This window comes from Clavelina lepadiformis, chromosome 3 (assembly GCF_947623445.1).
Source record: "Clavelina lepadiformis chromosome 3, kaClaLepa1.1, whole genome shotgun sequence".
NCBI lineage: Eukaryota > Metazoa > Chordata > Ascidiacea > Aplousobranchia > Clavelinidae > Clavelina > Clavelina lepadiformis.
The window spans coordinates 2,176,419-2,197,640 of NC_135242.1; the positions used below are offsets into that span (position 1 = coordinate 2,176,419).

At 37.1% G+C, this 21,222-nt stretch overlaps 4 protein-coding genes across 11 annotated transcripts; 1 reads left to right on the forward strand and 3 right to left on the reverse strand.

The window, feature by feature from the left end:
* On the forward strand, positions 1–4,183 carry LOC143449989 (uncharacterized). 2 transcript variants are annotated; one of them, XM_076950357.1, is made up of 13 exons: positions 1–257; positions 460–604; positions 842–1,017; positions 1,198–1,363; positions 1,509–1,605; positions 1,744–1,906; positions 2,108–2,268; positions 2,347–2,524; positions 2,596–2,666; positions 2,758–2,941; positions 3,036–3,155; positions 3,231–3,333; positions 3,423–4,183. In XM_076950357.1, the coding sequence occupies exons 1-13, from the start codon at positions 42–44 to the stop codon at positions 3,569–3,571; spliced, it is 1,929 nt and encodes a 642-aa protein (XP_076806472.1). In that variant the 5' UTR covers positions 1–41; the 3' UTR covers positions 3,572–4,183. The 2 variants fall into 2 exon arrangements, with proteins under 2 accessions (XP_076806472.1, XP_076806471.1); XM_076950356.1 differs by having other exon boundaries at positions 3,420–4,181.
* Positions 4,184–5,618: 1,435 nt separating this feature from the next.
* Positions 5,619–12,158, reverse strand: LOC143449991 (uncharacterized). Of its 6 annotated transcripts, XM_076950365.1 has the most exons (12): positions 9,914–11,865; positions 9,412–9,467; positions 9,211–9,342; positions 8,167–8,206; positions 7,896–7,953; positions 7,593–7,651; positions 7,327–7,400; positions 7,080–7,133; positions 6,862–6,903; positions 6,557–6,582; positions 6,142–6,180; positions 5,833–5,899 (listed from the first exon to the last, which is right to left on the reverse strand). In XM_076950365.1, the coding sequence occupies exons 5-10, from the start codon at positions 7,935–7,937 to the stop codon at positions 6,563–6,565; spliced, it is 291 nt and encodes a 96-aa protein (XP_076806480.1). In that variant the 5' UTR covers positions 7,938–7,953; positions 8,167–8,206; positions 9,211–9,342; positions 9,412–9,467; positions 9,914–11,865; the 3' UTR covers positions 5,833–5,899; positions 6,142–6,180; positions 6,557–6,562. The 6 variants fall into 6 exon arrangements, with proteins under 6 accessions (XP_076806478.1, XP_076806477.1, XP_076806474.1 ...); XM_076950363.1 differs by lacking the exon at positions 6,557–6,582 and having other exon boundaries at positions 5,619–5,899; positions 8,343–9,342; positions 9,914–11,876; XM_076950362.1 differs by lacking the exons at positions 6,557–6,582; positions 9,914–11,865 and adding an exon at positions 12,118–12,158 and having other exon boundaries at positions 5,621–5,899.
* Positions 12,159–13,302: 1,144 nt separating this feature from the next.
* On the reverse strand, positions 13,303–20,578 carry LOC143449990 (KH domain-containing, RNA-binding, signal transduction-associated protein 1-like). 2 transcript variants are annotated; one of them, XR_013114629.1, is made up of 14 exons: positions 20,517–20,578; positions 16,972–17,099; positions 16,602–16,861; positions 16,447–16,539; positions 16,202–16,353; positions 15,951–16,027; positions 15,780–15,883; positions 15,609–15,715; positions 15,315–15,370; positions 15,105–15,236; positions 14,143–14,188; positions 13,872–13,929; positions 13,569–13,627; positions 13,303–13,376 (listed from the first exon to the last, which is right to left on the reverse strand). XR_013114629.1 is itself a non-coding variant. In XM_076950358.1 (10 exons), the coding sequence occupies exons 2-10, from the start codon at positions 17,072–17,074 to the stop codon at positions 15,124–15,126; spliced, it is 1,065 nt and encodes a 354-aa protein (XP_076806473.1). In that variant the 5' UTR covers positions 17,075–17,099; positions 20,517–20,578; the 3' UTR covers positions 14,976–15,123. The 2 variants fall into 2 exon arrangements, 1 of the variants encoding a protein (XP_076806473.1); XM_076950358.1 differs by lacking the exons at positions 13,303–13,376; positions 13,569–13,627; positions 13,872–13,929; positions 14,143–14,188 and having other exon boundaries at positions 14,976–15,236.
* On the reverse strand, positions 17,770–19,584 carry LOC143448690 (general transcription factor II-I repeat domain-containing protein 2-like). The gene has a single exon (XM_076948537.1). It carries the CDS (start codon positions 19,582–19,584, stop codon positions 17,770–17,772), a length of 1,815 nt encoding a protein of 604 aa, XP_076804652.1.
* Positions 20,579–21,222: the final 644 nt, after the last annotated feature.

A 21,222-nucleotide genomic window follows, 5' to 3' on the forward strand; every position in this document is an offset into this window, starting at 1 on the left:
GTGTGGTGTAAAATAATTTCAGAGCGTCTCAGGTTAGGAAAATGTCACAAAATCGCGTTGTATTGTGCTTGGTTAGCATTTTGATCTACAAAGCTGCACCAATAAATGGGAACATTTGCGGTAGATATTATACTGCCACCTCCGCCGTGGACACTTTTTCTTACACCGATCCTTGCATTGAAGTTACCAAATTTTCTTCAGAACCTGCAGTGGTATTAGTTCAAGGAGGTACAATACCAAATGGAGAAGATTGTAAGGTAAAATTTTTCCATGAAATTTTCATAACAAAATAAATGTGACACTGCTATAAACTGTATTGGTGAGTTATTGTTATATACAGTAATTTGTAATATAATTGTATGGTAATTTGTAGCAGGAATTAACTTCTCTCAGTTTGTCGTCTTCATACATTTGTTATATTTCAAATCCAAATTGAAATCATTGAAACATGTTTGACAGATTTACCAAGGTTTCAGTTTGGACATGGAAGATTTGCTTGGGGTGATTAAAAGCCCAGGAATAGGATGGGTTGACGTTCCAGAAGGATCTACTTTCACTGTTGATTGTACATCCGCGGCTAATATCGTCATTGGGATCATGGAAGGTTAAACATTTCTAGCTTAAAATGATCAAAATTGCAATCTTCTGAAAAACTTCTAGAACTAAAAAGCAAACTCCGTATCAAATTGTTAACTATAAAATAATTAACTACAAAATTTAGTTGTTTTCATTAAATCTTTGTACAGTCCAGGACACTAATGGCTGGTATACCGTCTTATGCACTGTAGTTGATCAATTAATTATTAAGTTCAACGTGAAAAAGTTTTTTTTCTTGCTCCAGTCGAGTACAATTCAACGGAGGTTTCACTCCCTACTCCTGGCACCACAGCCTACGTGGCAGAAATGTCTGAATATCCTACAAACTTTACCAACGAAGTTGTATTTCGTAGTTCTGTTCAATGCACTTTTAACGTTCAACAAAACGGAAACGGAATGAGCGATGACGACTGGCTTTTTGTGAGTGTTTTCATTTTTCATTTTTGCTGTTTGTTGTATCGAATAAACGATTAACTGTACATCTCGATAATGTGCAATGTTATTATTTGATTTCGTTCCGTCAAGGACCTGGTACAAAGCAAGAACAAAAATCAAGAAATTTTATTCTCTGAGCTTATCCTTGTTTTCATTTGATTTAAGATGCTTCCAGATGAAGATTCTCCGGATGCTGGAATTCGTGTGGGTGGCTTGGATGCGTTTGGAACTGGAGAGACTCGTTCTCTGCAAGCAAAGACATTAAAATTGCAGCTGGCTACCTTTGGAATGGCTAGAGACCAGGACAATTATTCCTACAGAATTACCGCAAGTAAAACCATAATCCGATATCTGAAATCTTTTTGATTAGTTATAAGGTTATAACGTAATATAGCTTTTGTTTTTAAAAACTTTATCGCAAAGTTTTGATTTTTTTTAAATCATAAATTATCATAATTTATTTCTTTTATCGAAAGATGAGTCGTGCGTACAAGATTTCCCGCCCACGGAACCGCCACCCCCAACACCATCGCTTGAACTTGAATGTGGGGAAGACGGCGAAGTAAAAATAAGGTGAATGTGTGGCTATAATTTTGGTCTCATTATATTTCTACCAAAGATAGTCTTAAAAAATAACAACGAGTTTGGCAGAACATTTCACGGAAAGTTTTACAACTAAAACATCAAAGGTTGGTTAAAATAATTCTTTAGTCTCTCCAACGATACTTTGGATGACTTGCAAGTGGAAGAGAATGACGCAATTGTGATATCATCATTACCTGTGCATGATCTGAACTCAATTGACCCTGAGTGTGTGGCCAATTCAACTCACCCCGAGTTTAATCTCGGAATAACTAATTGTTCAAGCGTGGAGGTAATTACGTAATCAATAAAACATTTAATTTAAATAACATGTTTTGGGCAACTTTTGGTGTATTGATAAAATCTTTGGCAATTTTTTAATTACAAACGTACGAAAATAATGTAACGTGGGCTTCCACGCATCATCTGCTTTGAATGAAAAAATCTTATTGTCTTGTTCAAGTTCAAGTTATTGTTATACTTTTAATGTCAGAGCACAGGCGACCTCCTTCAAGCTACATTCACTGTACGCCGCCATATATACTTCAACCAATCTCAGCCCATACAACGTTACAATGATTACTGCGTTAATTTAACTTGTGAATGGAACCTCACCGTGTTGGTCAATAGCTCAGCAATTTTCCCGGAAATTAAGTAATTACAAGAATGCATTCGTGTTTATAATTAATGTGCATTTATAAATGAACATAACTTGTATTTACTTTTTTCCAGGAAAGTGCAATTGGACGCGGTCGAGAAGAAAGGAGAATTCGATGTCGGGATTTCTTTCACAAACGACTCCACGTATTCGACCGAACTCCCCGAGAACTCAGCGGTCAAAGTCTCAGATTATGTTCATGTGAAAGTCGATTTGACCGGAGTGGATCTCGACAGTTCCTTGCACTTACAAGTATATAAGTAAAGTTCTCAAACGAGTTGAAAAAAGTTTGTTCTTCCCTAAAATTTCCAATTATTTTGTAGTTGACAGATTGCTGGGCAAGACCGAGCGAGATTGCGACTGGTAGTCCAATGTACTCCATCATAAATGACAGGTTTTTTATCTAGTTGTTACCAAAATATTGGTCGCTAAATTCTACTCATCAACGCACTGTCATTTGCTGACTATTTTGTTGAACGTTTCAGTTGTCCGGCTGACAATTCATTTGATCCTGATGACGCAATCATGATTGACAGAAACTATGACGTAAAATATTCAACTTTTAAATTCCGGTCTTTTGTCTGGACACAAGATCAAGAACAAGCAATCTACGTATACTGTGACGTCACTATTTGTCATAATGATGTTGGATCTGGATGTGCTAGTCAGGTAGATAATGTCGACAATCAACATAACATGCTCGTAAGTATTTAAACCTCTGAAGACAGCAAACAATAAACGATAAATCCAATTTCCTCTTAAGCCTGCATGTCCTGGAGACAAACGTCGCAAACGTGATTTGGAATCTTCCCAATCTCAGCACCGTGTCGTCGCATCAGGACCAATCTTCATCGCCCAAAACAGGAAGGAAAAGTGTGAAGAAGTGCGTCTCTGTTGATCTTATATTTCCCGTTGTTGTGAAGTTTCATAAAAAATAATTAAACGTTCTCTCATTTAGTTCAATGGAGGTTGCAGTGACGTTTGTGAATTGCGTCATGATGACGTCATCTGTTCATGCTACAATGGAAGAAAGCTCCAGGAAAATGGAAAGATTTGTGAAGGTGGGTGAAGTGATGCATATTTGCACTTTATAAAGAAATCGCCTCGGATGATATTCTTGATGATATTCAATCTTTACTTCTTTCAGAAGCTGAAAATCATGAACTTGTGGAGATCTTTGAAGAAAAAAATGACTCGATCCTCTTTGCCGCAGTTGCTCTTGTTGCTCTAGTCACCATCGTGGTTGGAATTGTTCTGAAGCAGAGGAGCAAAAGCAAGAATGTCCTCAATGTCGCCTGATTGGCTGGAATCAAACCTGAATGTGCGCCTGTTCTTACCGACTTGCACAAAATAAGACAATATCATGTATTCTAGTGTGACAAAATAACCAAACATGTAATCAACTAACCATATTTGAAAATGTGACTGAAATCCAATTACTTAATTCTTCGTAAATGTCATATAATTGTGAGATACAGTATGAAATTACAGCTACATACATAGCGACAATGAAGCAAACATTAAGAAACTACGTAATTTCAATAATTGTGCTTTTTGTTACTTACTTGGCATAAGCTACTCAAACGTGCCGACACCTCCGAATATCTTGAACAGAATTTCCTGTTGATTAATCATGCCGTGGGTTCCGTATCACGCTTGTGTTTATTTCATTGTGACGTATTTTGCATATTGACTGCATATTGTAATCGTTCACGCCCGATATAATTCATTCTACTAAAGCACAGTCTGTGACAAACGATGTTATTTTGCTGTCTAAAGTCGATACTGTGCAGGACATGTTTTTTCAATGACGCAACAATATAATCAAGTTAAATCAATAACAACATTTGTGCTTGTTTATGTCAACCCCATAACTTATGGGCCATAAGACAGCTATGAGTGACATCCAATCAGAAGTCAGCTTCCCATTAATCGTGGAAGCAGCGGAAGCTTTGAATTTGAGGGGCCCAGGCGAGGTGTGACTTAAGTTTGTGGGCCCCAAAATTGCAGGAGATGACGACTTCCTAAAATCTTGTAAACGGTTTTGACGATAACTTAACACTTAATGAAAGGCCGTCAAAATCACATCTTGCCATTGCGTTAGAAGTTTGAGTGTTTAAGGGTTCACTTCCCAATAGGAAGACAATTTTCAGCCGGCAACACGGCGATTGTGACGATATCGCTGCACTCAAAGCGTCATATTAAAAAAAGTTAGAAAATTTCCGGTCCAATGCGCACGTGACGTCGATGTGGACTAGTTTGTTATTGTTTTGGCGATAGCTGGTTGCAGGTCCAGGCTAAGTTGCAAATTTGGTGTGGGTTAGAATTTTTGGTATTTTGGAGTATTTGTCCTAAAATTTTAAGCTCAAAACTTACTGTAAATTTTAGGCAGTTGTTATAGAAATTTGAAAACAAGCATTCAGTCCAATTTAAGACTGCAGACAGTCATAACCTAGATATCGTTGCAAGCCAAAATTCAGAGGAGGTTTATGATGTGGTTTTGCGATAGAAGCTTCTTGATTTAATGTACTTTGCATCGAAAAGCCTATCTCTTCGAATTGGGTCATGACCCCTTAAATCACCTGGGGGTTACCGATGTGGCCATACGTAGCTGATTAGTAGACTCCATAACAGCAATTAAAGCAAATTCAAACCTGTAGTACTTCTACTAACGATACAGTAAGAAAACAGTCGACTGTTGCACGTGAATTAAATGATTGTGAACCCTGATGCACACGATTGAATAGTAAAAAGCGGAAAAGTAATCAATGAAAGAATGCATCAAGTACTCGTTAATTAATGAAAGCACATGCGGTGGTGTCGTCAACAACGCATAGTTTAAAGCAGTATGACAGAGTGGGAGAAAATGTAAAATGTGACGGGGCTCCACACTTCCTTTGACATAGATTCCAACTGAACATTAAAAGTTTTGCCTGGAAATTTGTAACTCGCATGCAAATGTTTACCAACATTCTGCATTAAGGAGCCGCATATGCTGAAATTTTGCGATTTCTATGATTTTGTTGGACGATCTGCGTAATGGTTAAAAAAGTGTGTTAGACCAATCAGAGGCCAGCGTTGTTTTCCAGTGCGGGGATTCCCCTAGCAAATCGTGCGTTAAAAAGTTGCAGGTCGCATGTTTAGATGAGCGTCTGCTAACCTGCACTGTAGGTGAAAATTGATTTTTTTGGTCCAAAATTGTGCACACTTCATTTTTACATTCTATTGCGAGGGTTAGAGATAAGACACAAAAATTCAGGGAGCCCAGTGAGGAATTTTTCGATTAATTGCATTTTGACTAACTTCACTTTATAATAAAGCAAACAAATCAGGTCCTATTACAAGCATTCAAGGCGCCTTAACCAGTACCTTGCTTGTAAAACAGATAAAAAAATGAAACACGACTTGACACCTCTGCTTCATACACGACCTCAACATGGTTCAAGCTCGTAGTGATTTTACGGTATTTTGTCGACATTCATCGCTGTTTATTCCGTCAAACTCGCAAATTAAGCTTTGACACTGATTCTCAACCACGTTGAAATAACACTCAAACCAAATGCCAAGCACAGTAGTTTATTGAGTAATAATGTGTCCTGATTGTTGCCAAGTTCCTATCAAGTTCACCTGAGTGAGATAGAGCAGTTAAAGTAAAATAAGTAGTTCCCGTGCAAAAGAAAAACTACAATTCTTTGCCCCACAAGGTGGCGCAATAACAGTTTTTAAACGAAACATTCCTGCTCAGTAAAATATTTGAGTATCAGTCTGACTATATCGTCACTGTTTCATCGGACAGGGCAAGTCAATATCATCAAGGCAGGTTCACTATGCACTGTAGATCATACCATCCAACATCATTTAAAACTTACATGATAGTTTTCTAGTGACATCCATCGAAGTTGTCCAGCCTGTAAAATAACATGATTCCTTAATAGGGCGCTTGGACAACTTAATATAAAAGGTAGGTTAAAGTTAAAATAATTTTGTTTAAGCACGCCACTCAGCTAGACTAAATGTCAACATGGATAAGTCTGTCCTGTTGAGCTTTAACTAAAATGTCGTCACAGTGACTGTTAAACAGTGTCCACGTAATTGCACCCATGGACTAAAAGAAACTGATTTATTTGTAATCATTAATTTATACAGAGCAATAGATTATTTGCTGATGAATTAAACGTTTTTTAATTGAGGCGTGAAGGTTCGCATGGGTGCAATTAATAGGAAACTAAACTACAAAAATGAGAAGCTTTGTTATGACGCTTACATGAAACTAAACCAACTTACCAGGTGTTAAGTTGGCATGATCCGACCTATACAAAACAAAAATTCAAGTTTGAATTTTTGCTAAAACTATTTAATACAATCTACTGCAATGGCTTTGTTCGTGTCAGACACTCGTAATACGCATCACAAAAATTCAGAGGCCTAGACACATTTATTGACATCATCATCCACGAACGAAAGTTTGGGATGGTTTTGAAATCGGAAAAGATTTAAAAACATCCATCTACATAGCTATACTAGGACACCAAACTACTGTAAAACGCTGGATTCCAAAGCAAAGTTTCTACTGTTTGCATATAACTTACTATTTAAATTGATGAAATGCTTTCGTTGCTTGAGAATGAACTCTGAAAAACAAATAAATTTCAGTAAACATTGTTTGTTGCAGCGACACATTATTACTCAATTTGATTTAAATCAGAGACTCTAGTCAATCTTCATCAGTTTATCTGTGAGAGAGTTATGTCTTCATCATGTTTTTGCGCACATAATTGCCTTAGTAGTTTCTCCAGAACAAACTTACTTGAAAAAAACTTCACCAACTTCAACGAAGAATCGTCTATTCCCTGATTCATCCCTGAAAATGTAACCATAGTCATTGATATGAAAAAACAGAGAATCAAACTTAACGGCAAAAATTTCACTTTAGAATTTCAGATAATGTTCACTATGATTCATCACCAACATTATGATGGGGAATCCAACATAACCATTATCATCACCCGTGAGATACCACGACGATGGTGAACCATCTCATTGCTGTAACTTACCGCCTCCTGACGCACTGGAAGACTTCTTGCGAATTCCAATTCCATTATATTGATGCAATTTCAGCGCACACAATCTATAATAACATAATGCAACAACGTTAAATTTAAGAAGACTACAGAACAAGTTTGACAAGATTAATTTGGTGTCTCAGAAAGTTGAGCTTATTTGAATATATTCATCACGTCAAAATATGACGGGGAAAGAAGTCTTTTCATCATAGACAATTCCAAGAAGCAATTTTAGTTCACAACTACAAGCGACCTACCTCCAAAAGCATTTTTCCGGATAAATGGATTGGTTCCAGGCATACAAGCCTATGAAATTCTACAAAACAAAGAGCAATTTTAATTCGTGGCAACTGTCGTGCACAAAAACACCGGCATATAACTTGAGCACAGCGTTAAATTTGAGAAGACTACAGAATAAGTTTGACGAGATAAGTTTGGTGTCTCAGAAAGTTGAGCTTATTTGAATATATTCATCACGTCAAAATATGACGGGGAAAGAAGTCTTTTCATCACAGACAATTCTAAGAAGCAAATTTAGTTCACAACTACAAGCGACCTACCTCAAAAAGCATTTTCCGAATAAATGGTTTGGTTGTAGGCATACAAGCCTATGAAATTCTACAAAACAAAGAGCAATTTTAATTCGTGGCAACTGTCGTGCACAAAAAGACTGGCATCTAAGTCGAGCACTTCTCAGATTATTTCCCTTATAACTTCATGGTTTGCAATAAACCTCAGTCCACTACTCGATCATCATGGAAAGTGCATAACACGATGTGACAAAACTTAGATTAGACACAAAAGCAGAGTCTTTATAAAACTTAAACTTACTTCATTGAAACAGAAACGGAGCAAGCGTGCTTCATGAGTTCTGCAAATAAAAGTATGCATTACAAACACAAGCAGGTCGAAGAAGTCTATTCTAAAACTAAGGTAATTTATGTTAGTAATTTACAAAATTTAGTATTTGGTTTTAATTAACATCAATTTTGTAAATTTTACTTTACCTTATTGGTTTACATCATTTGATTAGTTCACCTTTTGAATTCATCGATAAAGTTGAGCGCGGGACGTTTAACAGCAATAAAAGTTAGCCAATTCTTTTGAGGCATTCGTGATTCGTTGTTATTCACATTTAATCATTTTGCCTACTACTCCCGAGGGAAATTTGCACGTTAGTTAGGCATTATCACTTAAACAGTTAATGCACAAATGTACTGAATATCCCAGCATGTCCGTCGTTCTTTTTCTTACCATTGCCCAGGCAAGTTGAATTACCGTAAAACCTCTATTTCACCGCCATAGCGCTCTATTTTTCAATCCTTCTTTAAAAGTGGCGTTCTATTAGAGGTGGCGCTCAAAGAGGTTTTACGGTAACTTTCTTGTAACATTGATGGTTTGGTTTAAAGTCAACTACAAGCTCTACTACGAATGTTGAACCATTTGAAGTGATTATTTTGGAAAATGTATTTACATTTTTCACAATTAAAAATTTCAAACAAGCACGATAGCAACGAAAGAACTGAAAAAACACTTTAAAACTTATTGTTGCATTTGATAACGCACATTAAATAAAAATTTTAATTCTTAAAAGTTTGCCTAGTCCCAAATTTTGCTTCACAAATTGTCTGTTTTTGTACACTTGAAATTATTACAGACTTGCTTGGATTTTACATCACTTAAACTTCTCGAATTTGGTTGAAATGACTGATTAGCTACTTGAGATATGTTGATGTTATTTAAAAAAAACATTTACGTGGCCAATATTAAAATCAAGTCGAAGCTAATGTTTATTTGTTGATGGCAGTTATTTCTGGGGACTTGACAGGACCAGTCAAGTCCAGGTTGTTTATGCAATTTGCAAAACAGTCTTGCCTGTGACACGGCAGGCAGCTCAGTACGGCTTCGCTCCACCGCGGCCACGGCCTCCACCACGCATTTTCCCTCTAAAAGCCTTCTGCACGGGGTACTGGCCTGAAGAGTCCCCAGCTCCATTACTGTAGGGGTCTGCAAACCAATTACAATTACTTTCAATTTAAATTGCTCAAGCATACAACTATACAAGCATTTACTTACCATAGGCCTCACTGTATGCATATGCGTCAGTGTATGTCCCATCCATGGCATAAGACCTGCAAATCCAGACAAGTAAATTTTTATTATTTATGAAGCAAAAACTTTTTACCTTGCAAATAAATGACGTTAAATATGTGTCTTTCATATCAGTATGAATGGTCCAGCGAATAAACCACACAATGGTTCAGAAAGAATTGCTATAGCACACTTTCTGGCCACTACAATACATCGAACAGCACTTAGTGGAATCCGAAGGTGCGTTTACAAACTAAACATTGCAATTTATTTTTAATTTGATTTAATTCAAGTATTTAGCGGCTAACCTAAATTGTAGTTGAAAATTGATTTTTATATTCTATTGCAAGGATTGGAGAAAAGACACAAAAATTCAGGGAGCCCAATGAGGAATCTTTCCATTAATTGCATTTTGACTAACTTCACTTTATAATAAAACAAGCAAACTTGGCCTTATAACAAGCGAACACGGCGCCTTAACCAGTACCTTGCTTGTAAAAGAGATAAAAAGTGAAACACGACTTGACACCTCTGCTTCATACACGACCTCAACATGGTTCAAGCTCGTAGTGATTTTACGGTATTTTGTCGACATTCATCGCTGTTTATTCCGTCAAACTCGCAAATTAAGCTTTGACACTGATTCTCAACCACGTTGAAATAACACTCAAACCAAATGCCAAGCACAGTAGTTTATTGAGTAATAATGTGTCCTGATTAGGGATGCACAATACAGAATATCGAATCTTAGAGATTCGAATCTCAATGTATTCGAATCTTATTTGCGGATTCGAAATTAAATGTGTTAAATGAACAGTGTGCGATGTTAAACAAATGTAAAGTTGATATTTTCCGTCTTGCGCGCCGCCTTTTTTCTTCATAGACTGTTTGTTCCAAGCGCCTATTTTCTTCCTTCATAGGGTTCACGCAGTTATCAGAACTGCAGACACGCAGTGCGTTCCCGTACGAGTAAATAATTTGTCCTGCCTAGATTTTAGTTTAATCATCCGTAACGAAAAACGCCAAGAAAAAGCTTAAGTTTGCACGCGCTGCATGTGTGTGCGGGCGAATGATTCATTACGTGTGCTGTGCAGTGCAGTCGCGCGCGTTGATTCACTCACCAACCATGCGCTTGAGATTCGTAAACAAGTAAGCAGTAGACTGTATGTAAGTGTAGAGGAATAAGATAATCTATTAATTATTATCACTGCGTCATGTCGACTGGTCGTGGGCGAAAAAAAAGTTCCAGCGTGTGGGAACATTTTTGTAAGCCAGATGAAAAGAATAGCGTGGTTTGTCGCCATTGCAAGGCAATTTTATCATATTGCAACAGTACTGGCAGTCTGTTGAAGCACTTGAAGAAAAAGCATGTGTTCTTAAATATCAGCGAAATTGAAGGCAGTCTCTCTTCAAGCGCAAATAACAACAGTAGGAAGTAGGAACAACACCAGTAGGAATTACAACAGTCCAAGGACTCGTGGAAGAATTGTTACCTCTAAAGGTGGCCAGTGACTTTATTGAAGGAGATAAACATGTGACAACTGCAGCCATTATACCATTAATTAAAGGGCTGTTGAGTAACTACTCAAGCTCCTTCTCTACAAGCAGTGCTAGTGTGCATATTTCTGCATTTAGACAAAAGATTAAATCTGCTATAGAATGCAGATTTGACTTTGCTGTTGCATCTGATGATGTTCCATTTCCATCTTTATTTGATATAGCAACATGGCTTCACCCAGCATACAAAGAAAAGTATTTTAAACCGCATCATGCTACAAGGGTTCACCTGCATTTAAAATCAGAAATGATTTCTGACACAACCATAGCAGTGATAGCACCACCAGTTCTGTTTCCATGATGGAAAATTAGTTTAATTTAGGAATGGAGGTGCAACAAAGCAACCAAGAAGATGCAGATGATGAGGGAGCTGACATTGACACTATCATAACTAATAAGGTTTCAGCCTACCTAAAAGATAACTCCAATAAAACAGACGTGTTGGAGTATTGGAACTTAAAAAAAAGAATTACCGAAAGTCACTTAGAAGCACTGAATATCCTACATTGCAACAAGCAGCTTCTTGATTAATTTAATGATTCGATGTGTAAATGTGTTACCTCCGAAAAGTATGGTATTAAGACTGTTGGTAGTGCAGGTGACAAGAACTACACGGCTCTATGCTTTAATATGAATCGTATGATGCTTGATTTAGCATATGTTATACTGTTTGCCATGTGATACTAATACAATTCAAAATAATGTACAAATATTTTTGCTTTTTGTTCGTTATTATTTGGAAAAAATTGCCTAGAAAAAATTGCCGCGTAATTTCAGAATAGATTCGAAATTCTGGATTCAAAATTAAGTATTCTAGAATATTCTAGAATAGCCAGGTATTCTGTATTGTTCATCCCTAGTCCTGATTGTTGCCAAGTTCCTATCAAGTTCACCTGAGTGAGATAGAGCAGTTAAAGCAAAATAAGTAATTCCCGTGCAAAAGAAAACTACAATTCTTTGCCCCACAAGGTGGCGCAATAACAGTTTTTAAACGAAACATTCCTGCTCAGTAAAATATTTGAGTATCAGTCTGACTATTTCGTCACGGTTTCATCGGACAGGGCAAGTCAATATCATCAAGGCAGGTTCCCTATGCACTGTAGATCATACCAACCAACATCATTTAAAACTTACATGATAGTTTTCTAGTTACATCCATCGAAGTTGTCCAGCCTGTAAAATAACATGATTCCTTAATAGGGCACTTGGACAACTTAATATAAAAGGTAGGTTAAAGTTAAAATAATTTTGTTTAAGCACGCCACTCAGCTAGACTAAATGTCAACATGGATTAAATCTGTCCTGTTGAGCTTTAACTAAAATGTCGTCACAGTGACTGTTAAACAGTGTCCATGTAATTGCACCAATGGACTAAAAGAAACTGATTTAATTTTAATCATTAATTTATACAGAGCAATAGATTATTTGCTTATGAATTAAACGTTTTTTAATTGAGGCGTGAAGGTTCGCATCGGTGCAATTAATAGGAAACTAAACTACAAAAATGAGAAGCTTTGTTATGGCGCTTACATGAAACTAAACCAACTTACCAGGTGTTAAGTTGGCATGATCCGACCTATACGAAACAAAAATTCAAGTTTGAATTTTTGCTAAAACTATTTAATACAATCTACTGCAATGGCTTTGTTCGTGTCAGAGACTCGTAATACGCATCACAAAAATTCAGAGGCCTAGACACATTTATTGACATCATCATCCACGAACGAAAGTTTGGGATGGTTTTGAAATCGGAAAAGATTTAAAAACATCCATCTACATAGCTATACTAGGACACCAAACTACTGTAAAACGCTGGATTCCAAAGCAAAGTTTCTACTGTTTGCATATAACTTACTATTTAAATTGATGAAATGCTTTCGTTGCTTGAGAATGAACTCTGAAAAACAAGTAAATTTCAGTAAACGTTGTTTGCTGCAGTGACACATCATTACTCAATTTGATCTAAATCAGAGACTCTAGTCAATCTTCATCAGTTCATCTGTGAGAGAGTTATGTCTTCATCATGTTTTTGCGCACATATTTGCCTTAGTAGTTTCTCCAGAACAAACTTACTTGAAAAAAACTTCACCAACTTCAACGAAGAATCGTCTATTCCCTGATTGATCCCTGAAATGAAACGAAAGTCATTGATATGAAAAAACAGAGAATCACACTAAATGGCAAAAATTTCACTTTAGAATTTCAGATAATGTTCACTATGATTCATCACCAACATTGTGATGGGGAATCCAACATAACCATTATCATCACCCGTGAGATACCACGACGATGGTGAACCATCTCATTGCTGTAACTTACCGCCTCCTGACGCACTGGAAGACTTCCTTCGAATTCCAATTCCATTATATTGATGCAATTTCAGTGCACACAATCTATAATAACATAATGCAACAGCGTTAAATTTGAGAAGACTACAGAATAAGTTTGACGAGATTAATTTGGTGTCTCAGAAAGTTGAGCTTATTTGAATATATTCATCACATCAAAATATGACGGGGAAAGAAGTCTTTTCATCACAGACAATACCAAGAAGCAATTTTAGTTCACAACTACAAGCAACATACCTCAAAAAGCATTTTTCCGGATAAATGGATTGGTTCCAGGCATACAAGCCTATGAAATTCTACAAAACAAAGAGCAATTTTAATTCGTGGCAACTCTTGTGCACAAAAAGACTGGCATATAACTTGAGCACAGCGTTAAATTTGAGAAGACTACAGAATAAGTTTGACAAGATTAGTTTGGTGTCTCAGAAAGTTGAGCTTATTTAAATATATTCATCACGTCAAAATATGACGGGGAAAGAAGTCTTTTCATCACAGACAATTCCAAGAAGCAAATTTAGTTCACAACTACAAGCAAACTACCTCAAAATGCATTTTCCGGATAAATGGGTTGGTTGTAGGCATACAAGCCTATGAAATTCTACAAAACAAAGAGCAATTTTAATTCGTGGCAACTGTCGTGCATAAAAAGACTGGCATCTAACTCGAGCACTTCTCAGATTATTTCCCTTATAACTTCACGGTTTGCAATAAACCTCAGTCCACTACTCGATCATCATGGAAAGTGCATTACGTGATGTGACAAAACTTACATTAGACACAAAAGCAGAGTCTTTATAAAACTTAAACTTACTTCATTGAAACAGAAACGGAGCAAGCATGCTTCTTGTTCTTGAGTTCTGCAAATAAAAGTTTGCATTACAAACACAAGCAGGTCGAAGAAGTCTATTCTAAAAGCATGGTAATTTTAGTTCAATATTTACAACATTTAGTATTTGGTTTTAATTAACATCAATTTTGAAAATTTTACTTTACCTTATTGGTTTACATCATTTGATTAGTTCACCTTTTGAATTCATCGATAAAGTTGAGCGCGGGACGTTTAACAGCAATAAAAGTTAGCCAATTCTTTTGAGGCATTCGTGATTCGTTGATTTGTTGTTATTCACATTTAATCATTTTGCCTACTACTCCCGAGGGAAATTTGCACGTTAGTTAGGCATTATCAGTTAAACAGTTAATGCACAAATGTACTGAATATCCCAGCCTGTCCATCGTTCTTTTTCTTACCATTGCCCAGGCAAGTCGAATTAACTTTCTTGTAACATTGATGGTTTGGTTTAAAGTCAACTACAAGCTCTACTATACGAATGTTGAACCATTTGAAGTGATTATTTTGGAAAATGTATTTACACTTTTCACAATTAAAAATTTCAAACAAGCACGATAGCAACGAAAGAACTGAAAAAAACACTTTAAAACTTATTGTTGCATTTGATAACGCACATTAAATAAAAATTTTAATTCTTAAAAGTTTGCCTAGTCCCAAAATTTGCTTCACAAATTGTCTGTTTTTGTACACTTGAAATTATTACAGACTTGCTTGGATTTTACATCACTTAAACTTCTCGAATTTGGTTGAAATGACTGATTAGCTACTTGAGATATGTTGATGTTATTTAAAAAAAACATTTACGTGGCCAATATTAAAATCAAGTCGAAGCTAATGTTTATTTGTTGATGGCAGTTATTTCTGGGGACTTGACAGGACCAGTCAAGTCCAGGTTGTTTATGTAATTTGCAAAAGAGTCTTGCCTGTGACACGGCAGGCAGCTCAGTACGGCTTCGCTCCTCCGCGGCCACGGCCTCCACCACGCATTTTCCCTCTAAAAGCCTTCTGCAAGGGGTACTGGCCTGAAGAGTCCCCAGCTCCATTACTGTAGGGGTCTGCAAACCAATTACAATTACTTTCAATTTAAATTGCTCAAGCATACAAAGGATACAACTATACAAGCATTTACTTACCATAGGCCTCACTGTATGCATATGCGTCAGTGTATGTCCCATCCATGGCATAAGACCTGCAAATCCAGACAAGTAATTTTTTATTATTTATGAAGCAAAAACTTGTAACCTTGTAGATAAATGACGTTAAATATGTGTCTTTCATATCAGTATGAATGGTCCAGCGAATAAACCACACAATGGTTCAGAAAGAATTGCTATAGCACACTTTCTGGCCACTACAATACATCGAACAGCACTTAGTGGAATCCGAAGGTGCGTTTACAAACTAAACATTGCAATTTATTTACTCACCCATTAGCATAAGGATCAACAAATGCTTCGGAGCCGTAAGCTGCATCATATGCTGCATCTGCATACTCACCCCCATAACCTTCATAGGCTTCAACATATTCGAAGCCCTAACAAACATGTGGATAATCGACTTGTTTTATATGGGGATGTGTGGAATGAAGATTTACTTACATATTCATCGCCTTGAGCATATGGGTCAGCCTGAAGTGCCACTGGCATCGTCTTGGCCATGTTAGTGGCTCCTCGTCCACGTGAACCGCGTTGTGCTGCGGATCCTGCCACAAAAGACACAATTACTAGTTCTGGACAAGCGGGACGACTTCCTGCAAAGCATAAACCAACCTCTGCCTGATCCTCGATTTCCTCCTCTGGCAGCAGTTCCTCTTCCAGCTCCTCTTGCCCCACCACGTGGATGGCCTCTGTACAATGAATTTAGTTATTTAGCAGGCACAATGTGCCAGCATGTTTGTTATCTTATTCCATGCTCTCAGATTATTTCCCTTTAAAATTTCATGGCCAAACTTTGTCAGGCCTCGTTACACTACTCAATCATCATCAAGGCAAAGTTCTATAAGATATCTAAGTTACCCTACCTCATCATTCCCCGACCACTGGCTGTTCCCCGCTGCCCCATTCGTCCTCCTCTGGGTGCCGCCGCTGCCATGGACTGACTGAGATACTCTTCGTCGTCAATCTGAAGCAATTTGACAATTTCTAAAGCAGCTCTCCCCATGTTGATATGTGCCTGAGAGAGAACGTATTTTGAGTTAGAAATGCCTGTATTTATCTTTTTAGAAAAGTAAAATTTAATAATTTTAGACATGTAATATTTTGTTACCTGCCCGAGGGGTGCATTTGACATAATCTTCACGTGAAGTGGGTGCTTTAAATGGGAATATTTGGGGTCACCACTCTTAATTAAATCGTCCATCTAAAGTCAATATAATTTTCAAATTAGAAACACTCAAGCGTATCGTATAATACTTTAATTACCTTTTTCTGATCTCGCATTGACCCTCTTCCGAGAATACTGATCCTGGTGTTGGTAACTTCCTGGATGCCTTTCAATGTTGCTCCTCCAGGTCCAAGCAGACGACCGACAAAATTAAAATTTGGGTATTCGTCTGTTGGTACTTTTATGTTCATTGAAGATTTGGAATTTTTGTCAGGGAAGCAGGAAAGGAATTCACATTTTTCATTTTCTTCATCATTATTTGGGTTTGTTCTGCTCGGATTCTTAAGCTTCTGAATTTCTATTCAAAAAAATTAAGATGATCAGTTATTACTTTTGGCTACTACGAACTGATATTCTGCTGCAGATGAAAATTTATCTATGATCAACAACAATAACAAAACAGCATACCATGAGAAATCAATCTTACGGCGTGAACAAAAGATGGGTCAATGCTGTCCTTCTCAGCCATCAACTCGGGCAGGTACTTTGTGTCAACAACTTGATCTGCCATATTTCTTTAGTTTGTTATGCTTGTCCTGCAAAACATAATTTAAATGAGACAAATTTTCCAGTCGAAGGATGTGCAAGATCTTGCGTTTGCAGAACCACTGTGTATCTATTCAGTATTTCTCTAGTACATATGTAACTAATAGGCCCATATGTATCGTACCACATCCAAAAAAGGTTCATCTACATTTACATACTGGTAATCAGTTTGAATTGTTGTTTAATGACTTGAATCGCTCGCATAGTAAATAAAACAGCTCCTTTTTTATATGAAAGGTTTATGTATGCTCTTGATAATACGCTTCTGGTTTACTAAGTTGCTGAATTGCAATAGGGTGACCAGCAGATATTTGCTGATAGGTTTATAACTCTAATTTTGTACGGGGATAAGAAAGAAATGTGGTGGCGTAGTGGTAATGGAGCTCATTTGTTGGAGGTTTGTGGTCTAAACCAGGGTGGTCCAAGACTGCGAACATGAAGGGCCACATTAGGGTCTGAGAAAAACTTCACGGGCCGCATAGTGAGAAATGATAACGCGTTGCTGAAAGTAGAAACGTTGTTAACTACTGTTCGCAGGCTATGAACATTAACAAATCTTGTCGCTTACAAAATACAGTTGTATGAATGAAATGAAATGAATGAAAGGAAAGGACTGAGTTTGCTGTTCTGATCGACCTAATGTTTTGCTGCACGCCTAACTCACTTTTTAATCTCTGCTTGCGACTCTGCGTTTTTGCTTTTGCATATGGTGTCGATCTCTGCTTTAAATTCAGTGGTCGACAGACGTAAGCAGGCATCCAGGGTTTCATCAGCCATTCTGTTCCGTGTGTCGCTTTTTAATCGCTTCATAATGGAGAAAGTGCTTTCACATATGTATGTGCTACCAAACATGGAGCATATCTTCAGTGCGAAGTCGTTTAATCGTGGAAACTGTTCGTTGCTTAAAAGCCTCCAAAAGGCGTCGTAACGCTCATTCTTACGTGAAAGAAGAAAAGGGTCTGACTGCAATTCACATAGTTCTTGCTGAACGTAAGATGGTTGGGATTCTATAACTATTTCCATTGGATTGTTGAAAAGCTCCATTTGTGCTTTCAGCAAATCAAAGTCAGCGAATCTGTCGTTAAACTCATCGATGATGTCACCAATTTTGTTAGAAAATGCAGAAAAATCGATACTTTTTCTTTCACCAAGTACTTCACTGCATGCAGGAAAGTGGGTAGCATCATTCCTTTGCAAAGAAGCCTTAAATAGCACAAGTTTCTTGCGAAAACCTTCAATGTGTCCAACCAATTGAGAAATATTTTGTTTCTTACCTTGCAGTTTCATGTTTAGGATATTGAAGTGATTACTAATGTCTGTCAAGAACGCCAACGAACCAATGAACTTGTCATCACTCAACTGAATCTGGTATGTCTCGGTCGTCCCTTCTATCTCATTCTGGAGAAAATTTAGTATTTCTTTTCGCAAAGAAAAGAAATGTTTCAATGTTTTGCCTGCACTTAACCATCGAATTTTTGAGAATAGTGGAACATCTTCATATTCTGCACCCACATCTTTTAAGAACTGGATGAATTTTCTATGTCTCTGGGCTCTGTTTCCCCCTTTGATGATGTTGACTATATTCGTCACACTAAGCATAACATCACTCATCTGCAAAACTTTGGCACATAGTGCTTCTTGGTGAATGATACAATGCAATGTTGGGCAGTTCACTCCATGATCTTTTAGAATGCCAACTAGTCCTCTCTTTCGTCCTGTCATTGCCCTGGCACCATCTGTTACAACACATGCACACTTCTCAAATCCTCCATAAGCATCAACGACAGACGCAAGGCTGTTATATATGTCGATACCTTTTGTAGTTCCACGAAGTGGAGATATCTTGAGTAGTTCTTCAAATACAGTAAAGTTTTTATCAATAGTGCGAATGAAAACCAAAAGCTGGGAAACGTCACTGATGTCAGTACTTTCATCCAAGGCTAAAGAGAAGTACTTGCATTGTTGAACAACGTCTTTCAATTGCACAGTCACGTTTTCGCTCAATTCTGCCACTCTTCTTGCAACGGTTTGATGAGATAAAGAAACGTTTTCAAATTTTTTGGCTATTTTTTTATCTCCAAAGGAAAGGGCCATCTTAATCGCACACTCTTTTACAATCTCCCCGTCTCGAAAAGCTTTTCCATGTTTTGCGAGCGTTAAAGCAACTTCGTATGAAGCTTTAAGGTCTGCAGTTGAATCGGGTTTGGAAAAACCAATAATCATTTTTTTTTGCTTGGAATAATTGCCCTTTAACTCTTTCAAAATTGCTTCCCTAGAAGTTCCATGGTATTGGCCATATTTTTTCTCATGCATGGTGCTGTAATGTCGCTTTAAATTAAACTCTTTAGGCACTGAAATAACTTGCAAGCAAACCAGACACTGTGGTTTACCATTGCTATTGGCAAAAAAATACCTTTCCTCCCAAGTAGAATTGAACTCTCTGTTTTCCTCTGACACTTTTCTTTTGACACTCATGCTTTTAGTAAACTTTTCCCCTTGACTAAATAAACGAGTTGCAGCTAATTTACAACCAAATTCGAGAGTGTACTCTGCGCTAGCAACAAAAGCAAAATATCAACGCACGTTTGTGTCGTCACAAACCGACATTGTTCCCTCATAGTTACCTATTGACCCGATTATGCACGACTTATTTAGGGTTGTGGCGAATGTAATGTATTTATAAAGCGTAGGTGTATTTTTAAACCTTGGATTTAGCACTGATAATTCCGGCATCCACAAAGTGTTCGCGGGCCGCACAAAAGCTTCACGCGGGCCGCATGCGGCCCGCGTGCCAGGGTTTGGACCACCCTGGTCTAAACTATGGTTTGAATTTTTGTCCAAATTAATTTTAATGTAATTTAACCGTAAAAGTTTATGTCAGAGGGAATTAGTCTTAAATTGATTAATACTGTAATTAATTCTTTAGTTAGAAGTTAGTAAAAAATCACATTTAATTACTGTGCTAATTTAGATTCTTAATACACAGCCACCAACTGCTGTATATTGCCAGGGGAATGTGACCAGAGAGTATATTTCCACCATTTAAAATAAACTAAAGAGCATCGTCATCATAATTTTAACTTGATTGGTGTAGGGGCAGGGAAAAGACCTCGCTGTTATTTCGATGCTACTACACAAAAAAAAACTTGTGGGTAAAGCGAATTGTACGAAGATACAATCTTCAAAGCACACGTGCAAACGTCAAAGTACTTTGCAGTCTAGGTACGCTGACACGCCCTATGGCCTTGTGGGTCTGATATACAATCGAAACTTTGTGCAGTACTAACGTTAGAATATAGGCTACCATCTCAATGTACGTTAAACAAAACCCTTCGCATGAACTACAGATTACAAAAGTCAGATTATCTACGTCGAACTGTGACATACAATCCAAAAAAAATACTTACCCAAAGCAGCTGGCAACGTGACATCCACTCCAACAAATTTGGTTGCAAATGGACGAAATCACCACGAGGCCCTCATCATCGATCACGTGATCATATTCATCCGCAGACAACTTCAGGGTTAGAAACTTTTCACCAAATTCCTTGTCAATTGTTGTCGTAAGTTGCACTACTAAAACTTATTGAATTCATTCATTTATTCAAATCAGTAAATAGAAAATTGCATTATTACATGAATGCACACAATTCGAACATTGAGTTTTTTTTTTAAGATAATTTTTAAAATTTACATTCATTAAAACTTCAAAGCACAAAAGTAATATAGTGTGACAATCCGACAATCCGTACTTGATAACAAAAACACGCTGCAAACATTTTGATACATCAACGAACTAAAGTAGTTTGAACAATTTGAATTTAGAAATCCTAATAAATTGTACGATTTTGTTTAAAAAAAAGTTGGTTAACTAAAGTAGCTTTTCATATGGTATCGTATTTTTTTGCCGCAAATAATGCGGACAAATTGTTTAAAGATAAGATAGAGCAAAGAAAGTAACACTCATTCAGTTATTTTATTGTTTTATTTGTAACTCATTATCAGTATTAATAACGAAGGGACACCTTTTTAAATTTTGTACGAATTCTAACAGAGTAGCATCATTACTCATTACCCGAATAAGTTCATAAATCTAAATAATCGCAGCAAAAA

Bases quoted from the DNA above. Each gene is read 5' to 3' on its own strand.
- LOC143449989 (XM_076950356.1), top strand. From the start codon at position 42: ATGTCACAAAATCGCGTTGTATTGTGCTTGGTTAGCATTTTGATCTAC. The intron at 1,364-1,508 runs GTAAAACCATAA...TTTTATCGAAAG, and splicing joins TTCCTACAGAATTACCGCAA to ATGAGTCGTGCGTACAAGAT. The intron at 2,269-2,346 runs GTAATTACAAGA...ACTTTTTTCCAG, and splicing joins GCAATTTTCCCGGAAATTAA to GAAAGTGCAATTGGACGCGG.
- LOC143449991 (XM_076950363.1), bottom strand. From the start codon at position 7,937: ATGCCTACAACCAAACCATTTATTCGGAAAATGCTTTTTGAG. The intron at 7,134-7,326 runs GTAAGTTACAGC...TTACATTTTCAG, and splicing joins TTCCAGTGCGTCAGGAGGCG to GGATGAATCAGGGAATAGAC. The intron at 5,900-6,141 runs GTAAGTTTTAAA...TATCTCACTCAG, and splicing joins TGTCACTAGAAAACTATCAT to GTGAACTTGATAGGAACTTG.
- LOC143449990 (XM_076950358.1), bottom strand. From the start codon at position 17,074: ATGGCAGATCAAGTTGTTGACACAAAGTACCTGCCCGAGTTGATGGCT. The intron at 15,884-15,950 runs GTTGGTTTATGC...CTTTTGTGGCAG, and splicing joins AAATCGAGGATCAGGCAGAG to GATCCGCAGCACAACGCGGT. The intron at 15,371-15,608 runs GTGAGTAAATAA...CTGGATTTGCAG, and splicing joins GTTGATCCTTATGCTAATGG to GTCTTATGCCATGGATGGGA.
- LOC143448690 (XM_076948537.1), bottom strand. From the start codon at position 19,584: ATGAGTGTCAAAAGAAAAGTGTCAGAGGAAAACAGAGAGTTCAATTCT.